We start from the raw sequence: 22,076 nt of genomic DNA on the forward strand, positions 1-22,076 counted from the left end.
TTGAAATTCAGTTCATAGTACAGAGAAGGGCAGTGAGATTGGTGATGGGAACAAAGGGGTGCTCTTACCAAGAAAGGTTTCAGTTCTGCGAATTGCAGCATCTGGAAACTGGGCACCTGCGAGGTGATCTGATTGAATTGTTTAAGGCTTTGAATGGATTGAGCAAGCTCAATGCTGATGGGTTTTTCCTCTTACTGACTTGGTGCACTATAGCCTTAGATGCTGATGCGCCATAAAAATCCTAATAACCAACCAACCATCCTCTTACTGACACACACACAGGACACAAATTCAAATTGAGGTAGGACTGTTGCAGAAGATGTGCATTTGGCCAGTGGGTGATTGATTGCTGGAACAAACTTTCATCTGTTGTTGTGGAAGTTGATAGCTTAAATAAATTCAAGGAAGAACTAGACAAACTATTGGAGGGAATGAATAAGGGAAATATGAGGTGTCTTTTTTTTTTATTTCTTTGGCTGATGCTGTATAAGCTTTCTTTCTTGCATCATTTGTTACTGCTAATGCCAATATTCAACTTACAAGTATTCTGAATTATAAAAAGTGGGCTTGTACTGGTTGACAGTATACATTGTTGTAAATCACCATTCTGTTTTATTGATTTTTGTTTTTATTTATTTAATTTGTATATAGCTTTTTTGAAGGAGTTTAATATTTATTTTGTCAGTTTATTTTTATTGTGTAAATTATATTTTAGTTTATTTTTATTATGTAAATTATATTTCACGTGCCTTAATTAATTATTTTATTTTTGACTAGTGCTCATTCAGCTCTTGGAAGAGTACTATTATTATTATGTGCTACTGTTATATGAAAGATTTGATGTGGCTTCCAGTGGTTTGCCAACATCTTTCAGGTAAGTTGTGCAGTTTATAGTTCAATAATTTCCTAGTATCTTTATTAATCCAATATAAATTACTGATATAACGAAAATTTTAAATATATAAATGTTATTTTGAATGTATAAAATAATTTACTGACTTTTTCATTTTATCAGCAATACCCTATTAGAAATAAATATTTTGGTTTACATGCACTGAAACAAAGGGGGAAACTGATTACAAGTGCTATGAGAACAACTTGCAGAAAAGAAAAGTAGCCCACCTTTCAAATTGAACTAATGAACTGATGTACTGTAATTTTCTATATTCAAGTACTTTTAGACTTGTTATATTCTTATTTAATGCACTATAGATCCAATATATTCGAAATTCGATCTACAGACACCAAGGCTGCTGATTACTATCACAATTAAAATTTATTATACAAGAAGGCGGCTGTGTTCCAGAACAAATTTACAATTGCAATGAAACAGGACTTTGTTATTGCATACTTCCCGATAAGATACTAGTTTGTAAATTCAATGAAAAAAAGGCTTGAACAGGGCTTGAAAGTGATGAAGGATAGGGGGCATTGCTGTTTTTCATCAATAAAACCAGCACATGCATAAGCCCAAATCACTGTGTGTAGGAAAATGGAAGGTGACAAGGTGTTTCCACCACAAAAAACATGCATATGTTAGTGTTTCGTATCACCACAGTAGGGAATACCTGGATGATAGCAGAGATTTTTTAGCAATGGTTTCATGAACTTTTTGTGCCATGTGGCACAAAACGTTCATGAAACCATTGAGTAAACACAGATGTGTTTACTCATTTAAGAAAGAAAAATATGGAACCTAAAGCACTTTTGCTGCTGGACAATTGTTTTTCCCACCCTCCTGCAAAAAACCACAAACTGTGGCTGTTAAATAAAGGTGAGCTAGTTGCCAAACAAAATACAACTTCAAAGATCCAGCTTTTGGATCTAGGCATTATATTGATCTCCAAGATGCACTACAGGAAAAATTTAATCAAAAGAATAATTTATGAGTAAATATCCATAAGTGAATGCCTGCAGAAGCTCACACTGGCTAGTGGTTTTGACTAGGCCAAGAAGGCATGGAGAACCATATTGCCATCTACAATTGAGAAGTATTGGGGTAAAGTTTGCATGAAGCATTTTTAATTGCACCTGGCTCAGAGAAACAAGAAAAAGATGAAGTAGTGTAGTCTGACTCAGAGGAAGAGTTTGAGGGGTTTATTCAAGAGGATGTCCGTAAGGCAAATGTAGTTTATCAGGAACTGGTTACACAGTCTGGCAATCACAACATTTATGACTGGACCCATATTGACAATGATTGACCTACCTATGAACGCTTAAGTGACCAGATGATTGCAGCAAATGCTCCGAGTTTCAAGGCCCAAACTGAAGCCACATCTTGTAACAGCAGTGCCGAGGAGGAAGGTGACACGCCACTTTCTCCACATTCCATTGTTATTGTTATTATTTGGTTTTAGGAGCATTAGCAACTAAGGCTATATTGCCCCGGAGATATGCGGTGGTCATTTCCTGACCTTTCCACATCCTCCGTATTTGGTGGGCACGGTCTCAAACCCTGGTCTAATCAACAAGCGTATGCTGCGCACTGCTGCTCTTGCCCACCTGGCTATGGAGGCGCCACATCCCAAACTAACAGAGGCTTTAGCAGCCATGGAAACTGCACTTTCATGACTAGAGTTAGAGAATGTTAATAGAATTCATTTCCTTCATTTTAAATCAATTATTAAAATTTCAAAACAGAAGGAACTGGAGATAACAGAGCACATAACTCTGTATTCATTTATTTAAAAAACCACAATGTAACAGAGTATTTTGTAGACTTCATCGAGTGCTCATGTCAGATAGTTATTGCTCTGTCAAATTGCATGTCTTGTTATTTCCACAATCTTAATCTTTAAGAGCTTTATCAATGTGTTTTTTTTTTTAAATTGATAATGATAGAGTGCAGATATTTTTCAACTTTGCATGTGTGGGCTTGGTTGTGTGCAAAATCAAAAAAATGTATATAATTGCTACATTTTTTTTTATATATTTTCATTCATTCACGTGTAATGATCATTAGTTGTAGTTACAACCTTTAGGTGGTTTTTTTTTATAATGGTCAAACATTGGTAAGTTTATGCAAGTATGTGTAATTTCGGTATATATAATGCAGACTCACTTATAACACGGTCCAAAATTTTGGACCCCATCATTCATGTTATATTGGGTCTAGGGTGTATTTGAAATTAATTTAAATTATAATATTAATTATATTGCTATTGCTTAATGAAAAAAATATTTCTCTTCAAGATGAATGATGCATATGGATTATAGAAGATTTCGCAAAGTGGTACAGAAGAAGAATGAACTGTTCAGCACTTTTGGAAAAGGAATATATTCCATCAGTGGAAGAATTTGTGTCGAGTATGGTGATAATCTTATTTCATTTTTTGTTGTTAGTGTACATTCGAAAACTGGACTCTATATTTCTTGAGATCACTGTACCTATTTTCCCCCACCTGGAAAAAAAAAATTGCACTTACAGTTGAATACAAGTAGGTTTACTGTATGAGAGAGTGAGAGGGTCTAAGAGAAATAAAATTACTGAAATAAAAATACCCTAATGAAGGAATTTATTTCAGCTACATCTTTAAACAGGAGAATCAGATGGATTGATATTAGATTGAATTTCTGTAGAATTGACTTTGAAATTGTTGATATTAGATTGAATTTCTGTAGAACTGTAATTTTCAGGAAATTCAATAAAAGAGTGGATAAATGAAGAAGAAAAAAGTTGGTTCTTTGAGTTTGAAGTTAGACAATAAAAGTATGTTGACTGGTTGTTGTATGTGTTTGAACTATTTTGGAAGAGAGAGCAGGAATTACAGAAGCCAATTCCAAAGAACAGTGCACATGGAAGTATCTGTAGAAAAGGCATGCAGCAGAAACAGTACGTCTATGACACAACGAGTGGCGAGACTCTGTTAGAGATGACACCTTATTTAACCTAACTGCCCTCTTATGAATGGAATCTAGATGCCTGAGAGAGGTTTTGGGGGCACTGCCCAGATGTGGGAACAATATTCTATAGTGGGGCGGATTTGCCATTTGTACAGAGTGAACAGCTGTTTGGAAGAAAAGTAACACCAAGAGCAAAAGAAAAAATCCAGTTTTTTAGATGCTTATGCCAAGAGAGATTAGAAGTCAGAGTAATCCCCAATAGAGATATATGATCTTGCCTAGAAATTGGAGTGTCATTGAAGTTAAGCATAGGAGCAGAAGAATACTTTTTGATGATATAAGACAGGCCTGCATTTTAGAAGGATTGAAATCAACTACATTATCTTTGCTCTACTGGAAAATTACCTGGAGATCAGCATTTAAGGAATTGATAGTGGATATTTGAGAAGTTGAAGCTGTTTGTGGTGGGCAAGGTTTCTCTAACTTGAAAGTGGAATGCAATGTGATATCATCAGCAAAACTATGGATAGGATTCCCATTCAATGGAAGAAGGTCATTAATATACAAAGGAGAAAGAGTGGATAAAAGAAGTGAACCTTGGGGAACACCAGCATTAGTGAAAAAGGTCAAAGACAGAGAGACATATCCTCTCACCCGAAGTTAGCGGTCAGAGAGAAAACTGGATACCAAATTAAAAAACAGCAGTTGGAAAACCATAAGGTGGAAGCTTATTTAGAAGACCTTTAGGCCAAACACGATCAAAAGCCATTGAAATTTTAAGATCAACTGCTTAAGTTTTGCCAAACGTTTCCATTGAATTTGTCCATAGATGGGTAAAATAAGCCAGAATATCACCAGTGGATTGACACTGAGGGAATCCATACTGGCAATCATTGCTCGGATGGAAGGTTTCTAGATAGTTTAAGCATTGACAGTTAACTGCTTTCTTGATTACTTTAGAAAGGGTGAAAGTAATTGCAATGGGACAATAATTGGATGGGAGGGATTTGTCACCCATTTTAGGAACTGGCTGGATATGAGCAAATTTCCAAGCAGAAGGAAAAACACCTTTGGAATAAGAAAGTGAAAAAAGGTGACACAGAACAGGAGTAAGTTCAGAATCACATGTTTTGAGAACAAGTGCAGAAATACCATCAGGACCTGGCACTTTCTGAGCATCAAGATTCTTCAAAATCCTGAGTCCTCTTGTTATACAGGTTTGTATATAGGTTTGGAGACCACATTTCAAGAAGGATGTAGAGCTGCTGGAACGAGTACAGAGAAGGGAAACAAGATTAGTGAATGGAACAAAGGGTTGCTCTTACGAAGAAAGGCTTAAGTTTTGCAAATTACAATGTCGGGAGACTAGGCACCGGCGAGGTGATCTGATAGAGGTATATAAAGCCTTGAATAGTTTAAGTATGCTCAGTGCCAATGGGATTCTTCCTCTTGCTCAGAATAATCACCTGAGAGGGCATAAATTCAAATCGAGGAAAGACAGATGTAGGATAGAAGTGCAGAAATTTGCCTTTAGCCAGCGGGTAGTTGGTTGGTGGAACAGACTTCCATCCCTTGTTGTGGAAGTTTATAGCCTAAATAAATTTAAAGCTCAGCTGGACAGGTATTTCGAACGAATGGAGAGGTGAAATGGGAGTGGTGTTTTTTTTTTTTTTTTTGGGTGATGCTGCATAAGCTTGCTTTCTTGCATCATATGCCGCTACTAATGCTAATGGTAGAAGACCACAGGAGGCATTGAATGTGGTGTACTGGAAATAGTGGGAGGTGGTTTAACAAGGTCATCGATACACTAGTTGGAAGAAAAATAGAATGCTAGCAGGTCAACTTTATCCTTAGCTGAAGTGGCAATAGAATGATCTGGTTTTGACTGAGGTGTGAACAGAGAGAGCAGAAGTTGCGGCCAATAGCTTTATCAACAGACTACAATGCTCAGCTGCCATTTATACAAGAAGCAAGTTTTCTACTCTTAGCCTGTTCAAAACTTAGTTTGGAATTATTGATAACTGCTTTTCAATTGTTGCGAGCTTTGGTGAAGGCAGACAATAAACTTGGAGATTTTGAAACAAGCCAATTACGATATGCAACAATCTTCTCTTGAATAGCATTAGCAGAGGCATACGATGCAAGAAAGCAAGCTTATGCAGCATCAGCCAAAAAAAAAACACTTCCACTTCACCCCTCCATTCGAAATACCTGTCCTGCTGAGCCTTAAATTTATTTAGGCTATCAACTTCCACAACAAGGGATGGTAGTCTGTTCCACCAACCAAACTACCTGCTGGATAAGGCAAATTTCCGCACATCTATCCTACATCTGTCTTTCCTCAATTTGAATTTATGCCCTCTCAGGTGATTATTCTGAGCAACAGGAAGAATCCCATCAGCATTGAGCATGCTCAAACCATTCAAGGCTTTGTACACCTCTATCAGATCACCTCGCTGGTGCCTAGTCTCCAGACACTGTAGTTTGCAAAACTTAAGCCTTTCTTCATATGAGCACCCCTTTGTTCCATTCACTAATCTTGTTGCCCTTCTCTGTACTCGTTCCAGCAGCTCTACATCCTTCTTGAAATGAGGCCTCCAGGCCTGTATACAGTACTCTAGGTGTGGCCTGACCATTGCCTTATACAAGGGAATAATCACCTCCTTATCCCTGCTAGAAAAATTCCTATATATCATTGACAATACACCATGAGCTACTCTTGCAGCCTGTCTGCACTGCCCAGAGAACTTCATATCTGCCTGCACAACCACCCCCAGGTGCCTTTCATTCTCTACCACTATCAGTGTAGTACCACAGAGTTGATACGTTGCTCTGGGGTTTCTGTTTCCCATATGTAGTACTTTACATTTGTCAATGTTAAACTTCATTTGCCACCTCTCAGCCCATGTGCCCAACCTTTCAAGATCCTGTTACAGCAGCGTAGTGTCCTTGACAACCCTGCCAACCTTCGTATCGTCTGCAAACTTGGACATTAAGCTTGATATACCATCATCAATACATTTATAAATACAGAAAACAATAATGGACCCAATACTGAACCCTGAGGGACTTCACTATAACATTAGTCCACGATGAGCAGTGTCCATTGATTACCACTCTCTGTCTTCTCCCCCTCAACCACCCCTTTGTAGGCCTGACGTAGCCGAGTGGTCAGGAGCGAGAGTGCATAGCACGCGTTCCTTGAGTGGACCGGGGTTCAAGCCCGTGACTACTAAATATGATAAATGTTTGTATTGACGATTTATTGTAAACTGTACTGATTTGGTTGTCGTGCCGGAGTATAAACAGAAAAAATTTATTCCACCCCTTTGTCCATAGCAGCAATTTGCCTCCAATGCCACACTGCTCCAATTTGTGCAGCAGTCTTCCTTGTGCAACAGTATCAAAAGCATTTCTAAGATCCCAGGTATATAATATCAAAGTTATTCCCTGCATCCAGCTCTTTTGTGACTTCATCATAGTATCCAATCAAATCGGTCAGGCAAGACCTCCCCTTAACAAAACCATGCTGTGTCTGAACTATAACTGAAGTCTTTTCTAGATGATCCTGCAGTGCTTCTTTAACTAGTGCCTCCATTAATTTTCCGGGAACAGAAGTGAAACTAACAGGTCTATAATTACTTGTGTCGCCCTTTGATCCTCCTTTGTGAATTGGGGTCACATTTGCACATCTCCAGTCCATGGGTACCTCCCCTGAGTCCAAGGAAGCTCTCATAATTATGGCTAAGGGTTTGCTTATTTCCTTTGCTGCCTCCTTTAATATAACTGGATAGATCCCATCCACCCCAGGTGCCTTTCTTGTGTTTATCTTCAACAATTTCTCCTCCACTTTACTCTCAGTTATTACAAGATTCTCTAGCTTACTGCCAGAATTGAACATACTTCTGGCATTCCCCTTGCTGAATAACTCCTCATGTGTGAATGTCGATGCAAAATATTCATTTAGTTTTTTAGCTACCTGAGCAGGATCCTCAACAGTTGACTCATCGATATCAAGTGGATCAATCCGATTCATCTCCTTCCTTCTAGAGTTTACATAAGTAAAGAACTCTTTGCTGTTTTTCTGTGCATTCTTTTCCAAAGATTTCTCGTAATCTGCCTTCGCCTGCCTAACCTCCTTTGTAACTTGGTTACAGATCAACTTGTATCTATCATAGGCTTTTGTGTCACGTGTTAATTTGTATGTATCCTATGCATTTTTCTTCTCTGCCATATGTCTCATTAGTTCATCTGACATCCATTTAGGCCTAAACCTTGAGCAATATTTCTTAGTTGGTGTGTAAAGCCTAGTAGCTTCCAAGATAAGTGCTTTGAATGCTTTCCATTTTGAATTTGCTGTTGGTAACATCATTGGTTGGTCCCACTGTATAGAATTTAAATACTGTCTCAGTCCATCGTAGTCGCCTTTACGAAAGCAATAACCCTTCCCTTTACCCCTAATGGTAGTTACCTCTTTGAGTAATTCCCATTTCAGCACACTGTGATCACTGCCACCTTGTGGTTCATTTATCTGCAGATTCTTAATGCATGAAGAATCACTACTGATAATCAAATCAAGAGTATTACTCCCTCTAGTTGCCTCCCGAACATGCTGATGTAGAAAACAGTCATCCATTAAATCCACAAAAGCCTTGCTAGTGTGTGAGTGACCAGCCCCCAAATTCCAGTCAATATCTGGGAAATTAAAATCCCCCATTATAAGACACTCTGATTTACTGGCCCACTCTATTTTCCTGTACAGTTTCTTATTATACTCATCAGAGTCATTAGGCCTAGCACACTCCTACTCTCAATTTTGATCTCCCAATGCTTATGTCACACCAAACTGACTCGACACTGCACTGTCCAGCGATGTCGGACTGGCTTCACTTCCTTGGATTTTATGTATTTCTTAACTAATAGCATAACCCCTCCTCTCTTCCTATCCTTTCTGTAGACATTGTACTCCCCAAATTCCAGTTCTGCATTCCTTATATCTGTGTGACACCAAGTCTCTGAAATCCCAACAATATCTGCCTTTGATGTTTTGAGCAATACCTCAAATTCATCAAATTTATTTACTAAACTCCTAGCATTGGTGTACACGCAAATATACATGCACCTTTTCTTTTTCTTAGCTACCCTAACACAACCCATGTGTTTACTTGTACCCCAGTGATTCCCAGCAGTCTCTGAAATATCCTGCATCTTATTTTCCAGGCTGCTGCTCATTCCAATAGATGCAGTGCAAGAATCAGGTGGTAGATGACTTTGATCAACCGGTGAAATACCACCAATTTGCTTATTGGAGGCTTGAAGTGGTGAAACCCATATTTAGTCTCTAGAGCAAAGTTTCCGGATCCTCCACCCCCACTCCCCTCTCCCCATACTTCTCCTTCAACCCATGCACCGTACTAAGTACTATAGGTTTTGATACCTTTCGTGTTTGGGGTTCTCATAAAAAAAAAAAAAAAAAATCACTTTCACCTCTGCCAGTGGCTACTGTTAATCTAGTAGTCCTTGTATCTCCCAATCTTGCAGTTTTCCGACCCACCTAACACTGCCTCGATAGCATCAGCAAACATTCTTGCACCCCTTTCTATTTAAGTGTATCCCATCCATGTAGAAGGAGTCTCTCCTGTTAACAAGTACAGACTATGCTGAAAAAAATTCTACCCTTCAGCCTTGCACAACCTTTCCAGGGCCGAATTGATCGACAGTGCTCTCATCATATACTCCCTCCTATTGTGTCTGGGCAGAATTGCAGACACTTTCAAATTCAACCCTAATTCACGGCTTTTTTTCAACAGTGATCTGTACTTGTTAAGTAATTCCGCTGGACTCCTACTCTTAATATCATTAGTGGCAACGTGTACAACTATATCACCTTTTATGCCCTTAAAAGATGATATCCGCTCTACGTCAGAACTGTGTCAGCTTTTGATCCTCCTTTGTGAATTGGGGTCACATTTGCACATCTCCAGTCTTTCAAAATGTTTTTCAAAATTTGTAATCAGGTCACAAAGGAGGTTAGGCAGGCGAAGGCAGATTACGAGAAATCCTTGGCAAAAGATGCTGAGAAAAACAGCAAGGATTTATTTACTTATATAAACTCTAAAAGGAAGGGGATGAATCTGATTTGTCCACTTGACATCGATGGTTCGACTGTTGATGATCCTGCTCAGATAGCAAACAAACTGAATGTGTATTTTGCATCTACATTCACACATGAAGAATTATTAAGGTTTGAAAATGGCAGGAGGTTATCAAATTGTAGCAGGATACTTAATGATTTTGTAATAACTGAGAGCAAAGTGGAGGAGAAATTGTCGAAGTTAAACATAAGAAAAGCACCTGGGGTGGATGGGATCTATCCAGTTATATTAAAGGAATCAGCAAAGCAACTAAGCAAACCCTTAGCCATAATTATGAGAGCATCCTTGGACTCAGGGGAGGTTCCCACAAACTGGAGATGTGCAAATGTATCCCCAATTCACAAAGGGTGTTCGAAAGGTGACACGAGTAATTACTAAGCAGTTAGTTTAACTTCTTTTCTGGGTAAAATAATGGAGTCACTGGTTAAAGATGCATTGCAGGATCATCTAGACAAGACTGCAGTAATAATTCAGACACAGCATGGGTTTGTTAAGGGAAAGTCTTGTCTGACAAATTTGATAGGGTATTACGATGTGGTTACAAAGGAACTGATGCAAAAAATAATTTTGATATCATATATTTGAATTTCAGGAAAGCTTTTGACACTGTTGCACGTCGAAGGCTATTGTACAAATTGGAGCAGAATGGTAGTAAGGATAAGTTGCTACAATGAATAAAAGGATGGTTAAGTGGGAGAAGACAGAGGGTTGTAATTAATGGGTGCTGCTCTTCGTGGACTAATGTTATTAGTGGAGTCCCACAGGGTTCGGTGTTGGGTCCACTGTTGTTTTGTATATTTTTCAATGATATTGATGAAGGTATATCAGGCTTAATGTTGAAGTCTGCAGATGATACAAAGGTTGGCAGGGTTGTTAATGACAGTAATGGCAGTGTGCTACTGCAAGAGGATCTAGATAATTTGGGCAGATGGGCTAAGAAGTGGCAACTGAAGTTTAATCTTGAAAAATGCAAAGTACTGCATATGGGTAGAAGTAACTCCAGAGAAACGTACCAACTGTGTGCTACTACACTTAAGTAACTCCAGAGAAACGTACACAACTGTGTGCTACTACTACCACCTTAATTACACTTAAGGTGGTAGAAAATGAAAAAGACCTGGGAGTAATTGTGCACTCAGAGATGAAGTTTTCTGAGCAATGCAGACAGGCTGCCAGGGCAGGTCATGGGGTTAGGAATATAGGAATATTGCTAGCACGTGTTAGAGATATAGGAATTTTGCTAGCACGGAAAAGGAGGTAATTGCCCCTTTGTATAAGGCAAAGGTCAGGCCATGCCTTGAGTACTGCGTACAGGTGTGGAGGCCTCATTTTAGGAAGGATGTAGATTTACTTGAGCGTGTACAGAGAAGGGCAGTAAGATTGGTGAGGGGAATGAAGGGATCCTCTTACCAAGAGAGGCTTAAATTCTGCAAATTGTAGTGGCTGGAGACTAGGCACCTTCGAGGTGATCTGATTGATTGAGGTGTATAAGGCCTTGAATGGGTCGAGCACGCTGAATTCTGATGGGATCCTTCCACTTGTTCAGATTACGAACCTAAGGTGGCATAAATTCAAATCAAGAAAGGATAGATGTAGAAGAGATGTGTGGAAATTTGCCTTTAGCCAGCGGGTAGTTAATTGCTGGAACAAACTTCCATCTGTCGTTGTGGAAGTTGATAGGTTGAATTAATTTAAGGAGGAAGTGGACAGGCATTTGGAGCGAATGGTGTGATTTTTTTTTTTGGCTGATTCTGCACAAGCTCATACACTTGCTTTCTTGCATCACATGCCACTACTACTATGGGTACCTCCCCTGAGTCCAAGGAACTCAGGGAAGGAGGAAAATAGCTTTAGCATATTTATTGGAAAACCAAGGTTTAGATAAAGGATAAGATTCTAATGTGCATTGTGGAATAAAGGATTCCATCCCTACAAAAATAATTCACTGACAAGATGTGAGAAAATGTTGACATCAGACGTTTTGAAACAGAAATCCAACCAAGGAAAAGAAGAGACAAAAAAACCTCATATCATCCCATTTTGTATTCTTGTAATGCCAAACAAATCAGGATTGAGAATGACAATGAGTGAAAGTCACCATTGGAGAATTGACCATCACCAAATTGTAATCTGAGGTGCCTAGAGGACCACTCACCTTGACCACGTACATTAGCATTAGTAGAGGCATATGATGCAACAAAGCAAGCTTATATAGCATCAACAAATTAAAAAAATGAAAAAAAAAAGCTAACCAGTTAACCAATCCACTCACTCCAAATGCTTCTCTAGTTCTGTCTTGAACTTATTAAAGTTGTCGACCTCCACTATGACAGATTGAAGTTTGTTCCAACTATCAACCACCCGCTGGCTGAAGGAAAATTTCTGCACTTCTGTTCTACAATTTTCTTTCCTCAATTTGCATTTGTGTCCTCAGGTGAGCAATCTGAGCAAGAGGAAGAATCCCATCAGCATTGAGCTTGTTCAAACCATTCAAGGCCTTATACACCTCAATCAGATCACCTTGCAGGTGCCTAGTCTCCAGATGCTGCAATTTGTAGAACTTAAGCCTTTAAATATAACAGCAACTCTTTATTCCATTCACCAATCTCGTTACTCATATATGTACTAATTTCCAGCAACTCAATGATCTCGAGGTGAGCAAAGGCTCTCCTGGATGATATGTGGCAACAGAAGGGCGACTGTGGTGCAACTCACCACTAATATGAATGCAGGTGACAGGAGTAATGTGTCACAACACACAGTACATTGAACCGTGCTGAAAATGGAGCCGCGTAGCCGCCGGCCGTTCCCAGTGCCCATACTAATCATTGTTCACCGGTGACAGTACCTACAATGGGCATGCAAGCGTCAAAACTGGACCTTGAGTGATTTGAAGAAGGTCGTCTGGTCCAATGAATCATGTTTCCTGTTACACTATGTGGATGGCCGGGTACGCGTGCTTCATTTACCTGGGGAAGTGATGCCACCTGGATGCACTGTGGGACGAAAACAAGCCGGTGAAGGCGGTGTCATGCTTTGGGCGATGTTCTGCTGGGATACCCTGGGTCTAGTCATCCATGTGCCGGGCCCTCTGGCATCTACCACCTACCTAAACATCATTGCTGACCAGGTACACCCAGGGGTGAAGTATAGTGGACTTGCATGGGCTCACAAGAGCCAATTGTTATTTATTTTTTTTTTTTTGAAATTTGTGAGCCAATTGTTGAGACAATCATTTATTTTACAAATGAAATCCTGAATGCAATTATTGAGTATCCAGAGCTGAAACTATGGTGCGGCAAGCGGCCCCATCCACATTATTTTAATGGCGAAATCAACCAGTTATGTATTTTAAAATTGTTTCATTTTTGATTTTATTAAAGTCAGACCTCTGTTTAACCACTTCTTAATAGCAAATTTTTTTTAATTCCTCTTACTAATTATATTTAAATAGTTTTCGTTGAATGAAGAAAATTTTCATGTAACAAACGGATTAGGAGAGACAACTTTGTGTGCGTTGTTCTCACCTCTGGCCTTTAGTCAATTAGAAAGTGCGAATTAAGGGTGAAAGGATTACCGTTTCACAATGTTATTGGTGTTCCTAAAACCTATGCAGTCACAACCGAGAAGTCGCGCTAGTCAATATGCTTTAGGCATCCAGTCAGATTATTAAGAAGATTCCCGACACGGTAATAGCCTCTGGTCAACTTGCGTTATGGTTACCCTTTACCCCGACAAACAGGATATGTTTTTCGGAGAAGTGAGTGATCCACACCTTCCAGTAAATTTCTCCTGTCTCTAAGTTTACGTGGTCACAGTACCTGAATATCCATGTGATTCCGACATTTTTCATGGTATTCAAAGAACTAGTGACAGTAGCAACGCAGAGAGGGGTGCATTGAGGCAACTAAAATATTACATAAACTTTACAAAGATGAAATGTTGGCAGATTTTGAAACTTTGTCGAGGCTTTCACTGTGCAGAAAATGTTTTAAAATATAATGGCATACAGGCAATAATTAAAAAAAAACAAAAAAAAACGCCAATCTCCAAAAAACTAGCATGAATTAAAGATGATTGCTAAAGAACTTGATGTGGAATCTTAAAGATCAGTCACATTCAGGCCACAATGGGCAGCTTGTAGGTTGCAGACGACAATTGCGGGTTTGAGGAATTATCGTGCTTTATGCAAACATTTTGAATCAGAAGTTAAATACTGTATTCTGGATTATTAAACCAGACTTTTCTATCTGGAATTTCTTAATGATTTAGCACTAACGATCAACATCTTGCAGGAGCTCTCTTACCTTTCAGAAGCTTTACAGAATCACTATGATAAAAACAGATAAATTAATGATTCGAACTATCAATGCTATTGCTAATTTGAAAAATTCTGAAGGGAATTATGAAGCTAAAATTGAGAGCACGTTGAAGTGGAAAGAATTTGAAGGAATCAAAATCGAAAGTAAGAACACATTTAAAAAAATACATCGTGACATATTAATGCAACAGTAATTTTAAATTAAATGAAGAAAATAAAGATACTATTGACGACAAGGAATTGAAAGAAATTTTAAACATATGTTACCCAAAATTGTGCAATATGAAAGAACTTTCGTCTCCATTTGGTGGTAAGAGAGTGAAAACCGAATGAGAAATTTAAGTTTCCTGATAAAAAATATGTAATAAAAATGAATGATTTTAGAGATTTTGTCAAAGACAGTTTATCTTTAAAATCGAGGGAAATTCCCTTTTGAAAGCCAGAAATATCTTTGAAACCATTGTGATTACCAGTGCTGAAGTTGAGCGAGCTTTCAGCGTAATGAATAATGTTGACAATTAAACACATTGCAGATTATGATGACCATACATCTAAATGGAAAACCATTGCTTCAATTTGATCCGGATCGTTACGTCAAATCATTCCTCTGTAATCGTCGCTCAGCTATTGAACAAAGCAGAAGATAGACAACAAAATTTAATATTAATAAATTGTATATGGCAATTTTTAGAATAAATTTTTCTTGAATATTTGCGTAATAATTTTTTTCAAGTAATCTGTGATTTTTGTGTACTTTTTCTAAAATAGTTTTTTTTTTTTTATGTAATATTTATTTTTATATTGTGGAATGTTTTGTGATAGTTTTTATGTTATTTGTGTTATGGGAAGTATTTCATGTTATTTTTTATTTGCAATATTAAAATTTTATCATGAAAAAAATGTATCCATTATATTTCCCTAGTTGTTAAAAAAAAAAAAAAACTAACAAAACCATTGTGCTAGTGCCTATCTCATCGGTAGATGGTTTATGTGAAATGTCCTTCGCATTTCTTTTGGTTATTTTGATTTGTATATATTGTTGAAATAAAAGAGCTTTTGTATTGTAAATATTTTATTGATCATTCACAAATTTTCGTAATTTCTGAAAGACAAGGTACAATGGATTTATGATAACTAAAGTAAGAGACGTTTACTTGCGACTGCAACATATCTAAATGTACCTGGAAAAGTGTCGATTGAAGTACCGATCTTGTAGTTTCATAGTGATAAGCTGGTAGCTCAGATAAACTAACTCCTGTTGTCCTACTGGTGAATAATCTACCAGATATATAACTAGTACTGTCATCGTGTTTGAATTTTATTTCTTTTACATCTTTAGTCCTTTCGATGAATGAAATTTGATTCTGGTCCAGATTTTGATCTTTTTGTTCACTGTCCAAATTATGCACAGCTGTTGCACTTTCAAGTGACGAGGAACTCATATGACAATGAAAATGACCACATTGATTTAAGTTCCATAAATTTATTTGTCTGTGTACTGAGTACACTTATGTTTTCATTTGTGCGCCTCCGTAGCCAGGTGGGAATGAGCAGCAGTGTGTAGCACACGCTTCTTGATTAGACCGGGGTTCGAGCCTGTCACCACCAAATACGGAAGATGCGGAAAGGTCAGGGAATGACCACTGCATATCCCAGAGCAATATGACCTTAGTTGCTAATGCTCCTAAAAAAAAAAACCAAACCAAACCAAGTTTTCATTTGCAGTGGTATCATTATAATTAGACGAATGAAGGTCGCGATAAGTAGTCGATATTTGATGCACTTTCTGCAGTTCACTGTTTGGAGAAACACTTACTGATGATGCCAATATATTAAAAGAGTCTGTAGAGTCTACAGCAGGCATTTTAACTTTAAGATCTTCATGATTGAAATCCAGAGCTCTTGCATTTTGTGCAACTGTAACGTTTACTGGAATATATTTCTCACTACTTTCACTTTGAACAGATGAATAGTGGAGAGTGGTTGAACATGACTAGCTTCTTTTGGATTTCTTGTTTCTTCAAATTCTTCAGTAGTATCAGAGTATATATTGCCTTAGCTTCTGTCTGTGTGGATCAGTTTCTCACTTGGCTTCTGACTGCATGTCTGTTCTTCACCTTCATGAAAGCCATCTTGTTGGTGAAAATTTTGTGTAATGTTAGTAGAACTTGAGTTAAGGATTTCTTGCAACTGCTCAACCCCATCATTCTTTGGGTTTTCATTCTCATCTGATGGATTATTGTAATGGAAATTACCTTCTTGTGGAGCATGAGTAATCTTGAAGTCGTGAGGGTCACCTTTTGCAGTCAAAAATTCAGACGTGGTTGTAGTTATGAATGCTATCCAAAACAGTGCAATACCAACGAATGCACAAGAATTTGTTATTCGCAGTTTCTTGTTGAAGACCATGGCCTGTTTACAATAGTTTCTGTTGCTGAACAAACGCTGACCACCAGTCCATTTTTATTTTATTCTTCATGAGGGCACCAATGTCTCAAATAAATATATGACAAATGCAGTTGTGAAAATTCCAATTGTTACAAATGGCATATCTTATCTGGCTACTCTTAGGAAATTTAATAGCCAACGAGAAGGGTACACAATGGTACGGCCATCGTCAACATTAAAAATCTGAACAAAAATTTTCTTCCTCAACATTGTTCTAAAAAAAATAAATTAAATAAAATCAGAATATACTTTAGCTGTCTCTACATTTCACTTCCCTCTAATTTTAATATTATGCAATGCAAAATATTTTTATTAGAATTTTTACACTGCCTTCCTCGACTGGCATTTAGCAATTTTGCGCCCACATTTTAAAAATTTTTGAGAAAATTTTACATTGACCAAATAAACAACTTTAAATCACGCTCAATTTGTGACATTATACCTCAAAAAAATTCATATCACAATCCTAAAAATATTCTAATTCACATACCATATGCTTCTACCCAAAATGAAATGGTATACACAGCTGTTAGGGGCACCTAACAATTTAATGTAACGAAAATGCGAGACAAAAAAAAGAAATTGTTGACAAATATTTGTATTGTTGAGTCATATGATAAACACTTGTATTGTCACAGTCATATGACAAATACTTGTATTGTTACAGTCATACTTCAGGAAGTATGAGTCCTGAAGTATGTTATATTAGCATTAGCATTAGTAGAGGCATATGATGCAAGAAAGCAAGCTTATTCAGCATCAGCCAAAAAAAAAAAAAAACCCCACTCCCATTTCACCCCTCCGTTCGTTTGAAATACCTGTCCAGTTGAGCCTTAAATTTGTTTAGGCTATCAACTTCAACAACAAGTGATGGAAGTCGGTTCCACCAACCAACCACCCGCTGGCCAAAGGCAAATTTCCGCACATCTATCCGACATCCGTCCTTCCTCAATTTGAATTTATGCCCTCTGAGGTGATTGTTCTGAGAAAGATGAAGAATCCCATTGGCATTGAGCATGCTCAAACCATTCAAAGCCTTATACACCTCTATCAGATCACCTCGCCGGTGCCTAGTCTCCAGACTCTGTAATTTGCAAAACTTAAGCCTTTCTTCGTAAGAGCAACCCTTTGTTCCATTCACTAATCTTGTTGCCCTTCTCTGTACCCATTCCAGCAGCTCTACATCCTTCTTGAAATGAGGCCTCCAGACTTGTATACAGTACTCAAGATGTGGCCTAACCATTGCCTTATACAAGGGAATAATCACCTCCTTATCCCTGCTAGAAAAATTCCTGTATATCATTGACAAGACACCATGAGCTACTCTTGCAGCTCGTCTGCACTGCTCAGAGAACTTCATATCTGCCTGCACAATTACCCCCAGGTCCTTTTCATTCTCCACCACTGTCAGTGTGGTACCGCAGAGTTGATACGTTGCTCTGGGGTTACTGTTTCCCATATGTAGTACTTTACATTTGTCAATGTTAAACTTCATTTGCCACCTCTCAGCCCATCTGTTCAACCTTTCCAGATCCTGTTGCAGCAGCATAGCGTCAGTAGTGTCCTTAACAACCCTGCCAACCTTTGTATCATCTGCAAACTTGGACATTAAACTTGATATCCCATCATCAATATCATTCATAAACACCGAAAACAACAACGGACCCAACACTGAACCCTGAGGAACTCCACTAATAACATTAGTCCACGTTGAGCAGTGTCCATTGATTACCACTCTCTGTCTTCTGCCACTCAACCATCCCCTTATCCATAGCAGCAATTTGCCTCCAATGCCACACTGCTCCAATTTGTGCAGCAGTCTTCCATGTGCAACAGTCTTCCATATCATCATCATACTATTCAAAAATTCTAAAAAGAACTCCAGACGTTATTGTATCCAGGTATCATCGTAAGGGGAGGCATGACAACCACGTTTTAAAGGTTTTTTTTTTTTTTTTAGATAGACCTAGGAATGTTATACACATGTTATACACTTATGTGCATGGTTAAGGAAATAAGAAGCCCCATCTGTCCAGCCCTGACTCGAAATATCATTCCAATCACAAAAAATGTGTCACACGCTATAATGACACTACTTTAGTGCAGGTAGTGGGAAGCACCTCTGGTGGAAGCTGCGGATGATGTCACTTCTGTGACAATTCAAATTTACTTGGTAGAAAGTCAGATAAATTGCGAGCCATTTGTTAAAATATTCACAGGTCAGAGCATATCCAAAACGGCACAGCTGGTGGGGTGCTCACGGTCAGCCGTGGTTAGTACCTACTGAAAGTGATCTGAAGAGGGAAAACCCATGAACCACTGGTGAGGTGTTGGATGACCACGGCTCATCGATGCTCGAGGTGAGCGAAGGCTCTTCCAGATGACACATGGCAACAGAATCTCAGTTATCGGTTGATTCAAGTACTGCTCATCTCAGATGCCCAAATTATTCGCTGTATGATTCCTTTCGCTTCAAAGGTGGTACTTGTGTATATGTCCGTTCTGATATTCCCTGTCAGAGACTTGGCAGTTTGGAATCTCGTCTCTTTGATCTTCTCTGGCTTAAAACCTCTCTACCTCTTTGTGTCAAATTCATCTGTTGTCTCTACCGTTCTCCCAACTCCACTAATCGCTTGGAGATCTTTTACTTCCTCTCTTAGCAACTTGACTTTCTCCTGTCCAACTCTCCTAACAGTGAGGTAATTTTCCTTGGTGATTTTAATGTTCACAACTCCAGCAGGTCGAGATGCTGAGGCTTTTGCAATTACTAGTGACCTAGCACAGATTGTTCATTTACCTACAAAAATACCGGACAATCCTAATCATACATCCAATACGCTTGATCTTTTTCTCACAAACAACCCTTCTAAATACACAGTCGAAGTGAAAGGTCCTTTAGGCACTTCAGATTACAAGTTGGTGATTGTCTCTTCTCCAATGGAACCTTTATCTCATGGCTATTCCCAACCTCTTGTTGTTTGGCATTACAAGAATGCAAAATGGGATGACCTGCGAGACTTCTTTTCTTCTTTTCCTTGGTCGGATTACTGTTAGCATTAGCATTAGTAGAGGCATATGATGCAAGAAAGCAAGCTTATGCAGCATCAGCCAAAAAAAAAAACCCTTCCACTTCACTCCTCCGTTCGTACGAAATAACTGTCCAGCTGAGCCTTAAATTTATTTAGGCTATCAACTTCCACAACAAGGGATGGAAGTCTGTTCCACTAACCAACTACTCGCTGGCTAAAGCCAAATTTCCGCACATCTATCCTACATCTGTCTTTCCTCAATTTGAATTTATGCCCTCTCAGGTGATTATTCTGAGCAAGAGGCAGTATCCCATCAGCATTGAGCATGCTCAAACCATTCAAGGCTTTGTACACCTGTCAGATCACCTCGCCGGTGCTTAGTCTCCAGACAGTGTAATTTGCAAAATTTAAGCCTTTCTTCGTAAGAGCAACCCTTCGTTCCATTCACTAACTTTGTTGTCCTTCTCTGTACTCATTTCAGCAGCTCTACATCCTTCTTGAAATGAGGCCTCCAGACCTGTATACAGTACTCAAGGTGTCGCCTGACCAATGCCTTATACAAGTGAATTATCCCTGCTAGAAAAATTCCTGTATATCATTGATAAGACACCATGAGCTACTCTTGCAGCCCGTCTGCACTGCTCAGAGAACTTCATATCTGCCTGCACAACCACCCCCAGGTCCCTTTCATTCTCTACCACAGTCAGTGTAGTACCACAGAGTTGATACGTTGCTCTGGGGTTGCTGTTTCCCATATGTAGTCTTTACATTTGTCAATGTTAAACTTCATTTGCCAACTCTCAGCCCATCTGCTCAAATTTTCTATATCCTGTTGCAGCAGCATAGCATCAGTAGCATCCTTAACAACCCTGCCAACCTTTGTTTCATCTGCAAACCTGGACATTAAACTTGATATACCATCATCAATATTATTTATAAATACAGAAACAACAATGGACCCAACACTGAACCCTGAAGGACTGCACTAATAACATTAGACCACGATGAGCAGTGTCCATTAATTACCACTCTGTCTTCTGACACTCAACCATCCCTTTATCCATAGCAACAGTTTGCCACCAATGCCATACTGCTCCAATTTGTGCAGCAGTCTTCCATGTGCAACAGTATCAAAAACCTTTCTAAGATCCAAATATATAATATCAAAGTTATTCCCTGCATCCAATTTTTTTGTGACTACATCATAGTATCCAATTAAATTGGTCAGGCAATACCTTCCCTTAACAAAACCATGCTTTGTCTGAGCTATAACTGAATTCTTGTCAAGATGATCCTGCAGTGCTTCTTTAACCAGTGCTTCCATTAATTTTCCTGGAACAGAAGTTAAACTCACAGGTTTATAATTACTTGTGTCAGCCTTTGATCCTCCTTTGTGAATTGGGGTTACATTTGCACATCTCCAGTCTGTGGGTACCTCCCCAGAGTCCAAGGAAGCTCTCATAATTATGGCTAACGGTTTGCTTACTTCCTTTGCTCCCTCCATTAATATAACTGGATAGATCCCATCCACCCCAGGTGCCTTTCTTGTATTTATCTTCAACAATTTCTCCTCCTCAATTATTACTCTCAATTATTACAAGATCATCTAGCTCATGCCAGTGTTTACTTCATCTATGGCATTCCCCTTCCTGAGTAACTCCTCATGTGTGAATGTAGATGCAAAATATTGATTTAGTTTGTTAGCTACCCGAGTAGGATCATGAACAGTTGAACCATCGATATCAAGTGGACCAATCTGATTCATCCCCTGCCTTCTAGAGTTTACATAAGTAAAGAACTCCTTGCTGTTTTTCTTTGCATCCCTTGCCAAAGATTTCTCGTAATCTGCCCTCACCTGCCTAACCTCCTTTGTACCTTGGTTACAGATATCTATCATAGGCTTCTGTGTCACATGTTAATTTATATGTATCCCATGCATCAGATGAACTAATAAGACATATGTCTCATTAGTTCATTTTGAGTTTGCTGTTGGTAACATCATCAGTTGGTCCCACTGAATAGAATTTAAATACTATCTCAGACCATCGTAGTCACCTTTACGAAAGCAGTAACCCTTTCCTTTAACCCTTGTGGTAGTTACCTCCTTGAGTAAATCCCACTTCAACACACTGTGATCACTGTCACCTAGTGGTTCCTGTATCTGCAGATTCTTAATGCATGAAGAATCACTACTGATAATGCATTAAGAATCTGCATATACAGAAACCACTAGCTGGCAGTGATTCAAAACTTCTGATGTCAACGTTTGCTCAGATCGTG

At 38.7% G+C, this 22,076-nt stretch overlaps 1 protein-coding gene across 8 annotated transcripts in view; it reads left to right on the top strand.

Annotated features, from left to right (window-relative positions):
* The window catches only part of LOC150089292 (organic solute transporter subunit alpha-like), a 367,728-nt gene that overhangs the window by 14,408 nt on the left and 331,244 nt on the right, over window positions 1-22,076 (top strand). For 4 of the 8 annotated variants that reach the window (XM_090368470.1, XM_090368474.1, XM_090368471.1 and 1 more), the window contains exons 2-3: window positions 778-874; window positions 3,193-3,311. In XM_090368470.1, coding sequence (XP_090224596.1) covers window positions 3,197-3,311 — 115 coding nt within the window. In that variant the 5' untranslated portion in view covers window positions 778-874; window positions 3,193-3,196. The remainder of the gene's footprint in view (window positions 1-777; window positions 875-3,192; window positions 3,312-22,076) is intronic. The other 4 variants (XM_090368478.1, XM_090368473.1, XM_090368475.1 and 1 more) reach the window with 2 other exon arrangements.

Source organism: Mastigoproctus giganteus, chromosome 2, assembly GCF_048544385.1.
Source record: "Mastigoproctus giganteus isolate SK-2022 chromosome 2, ASM4854438v1, whole genome shotgun sequence".
NCBI lineage: Eukaryota > Metazoa > Arthropoda > Arachnida > Uropygi > Thelyphonidae > Mastigoproctus > Mastigoproctus giganteus.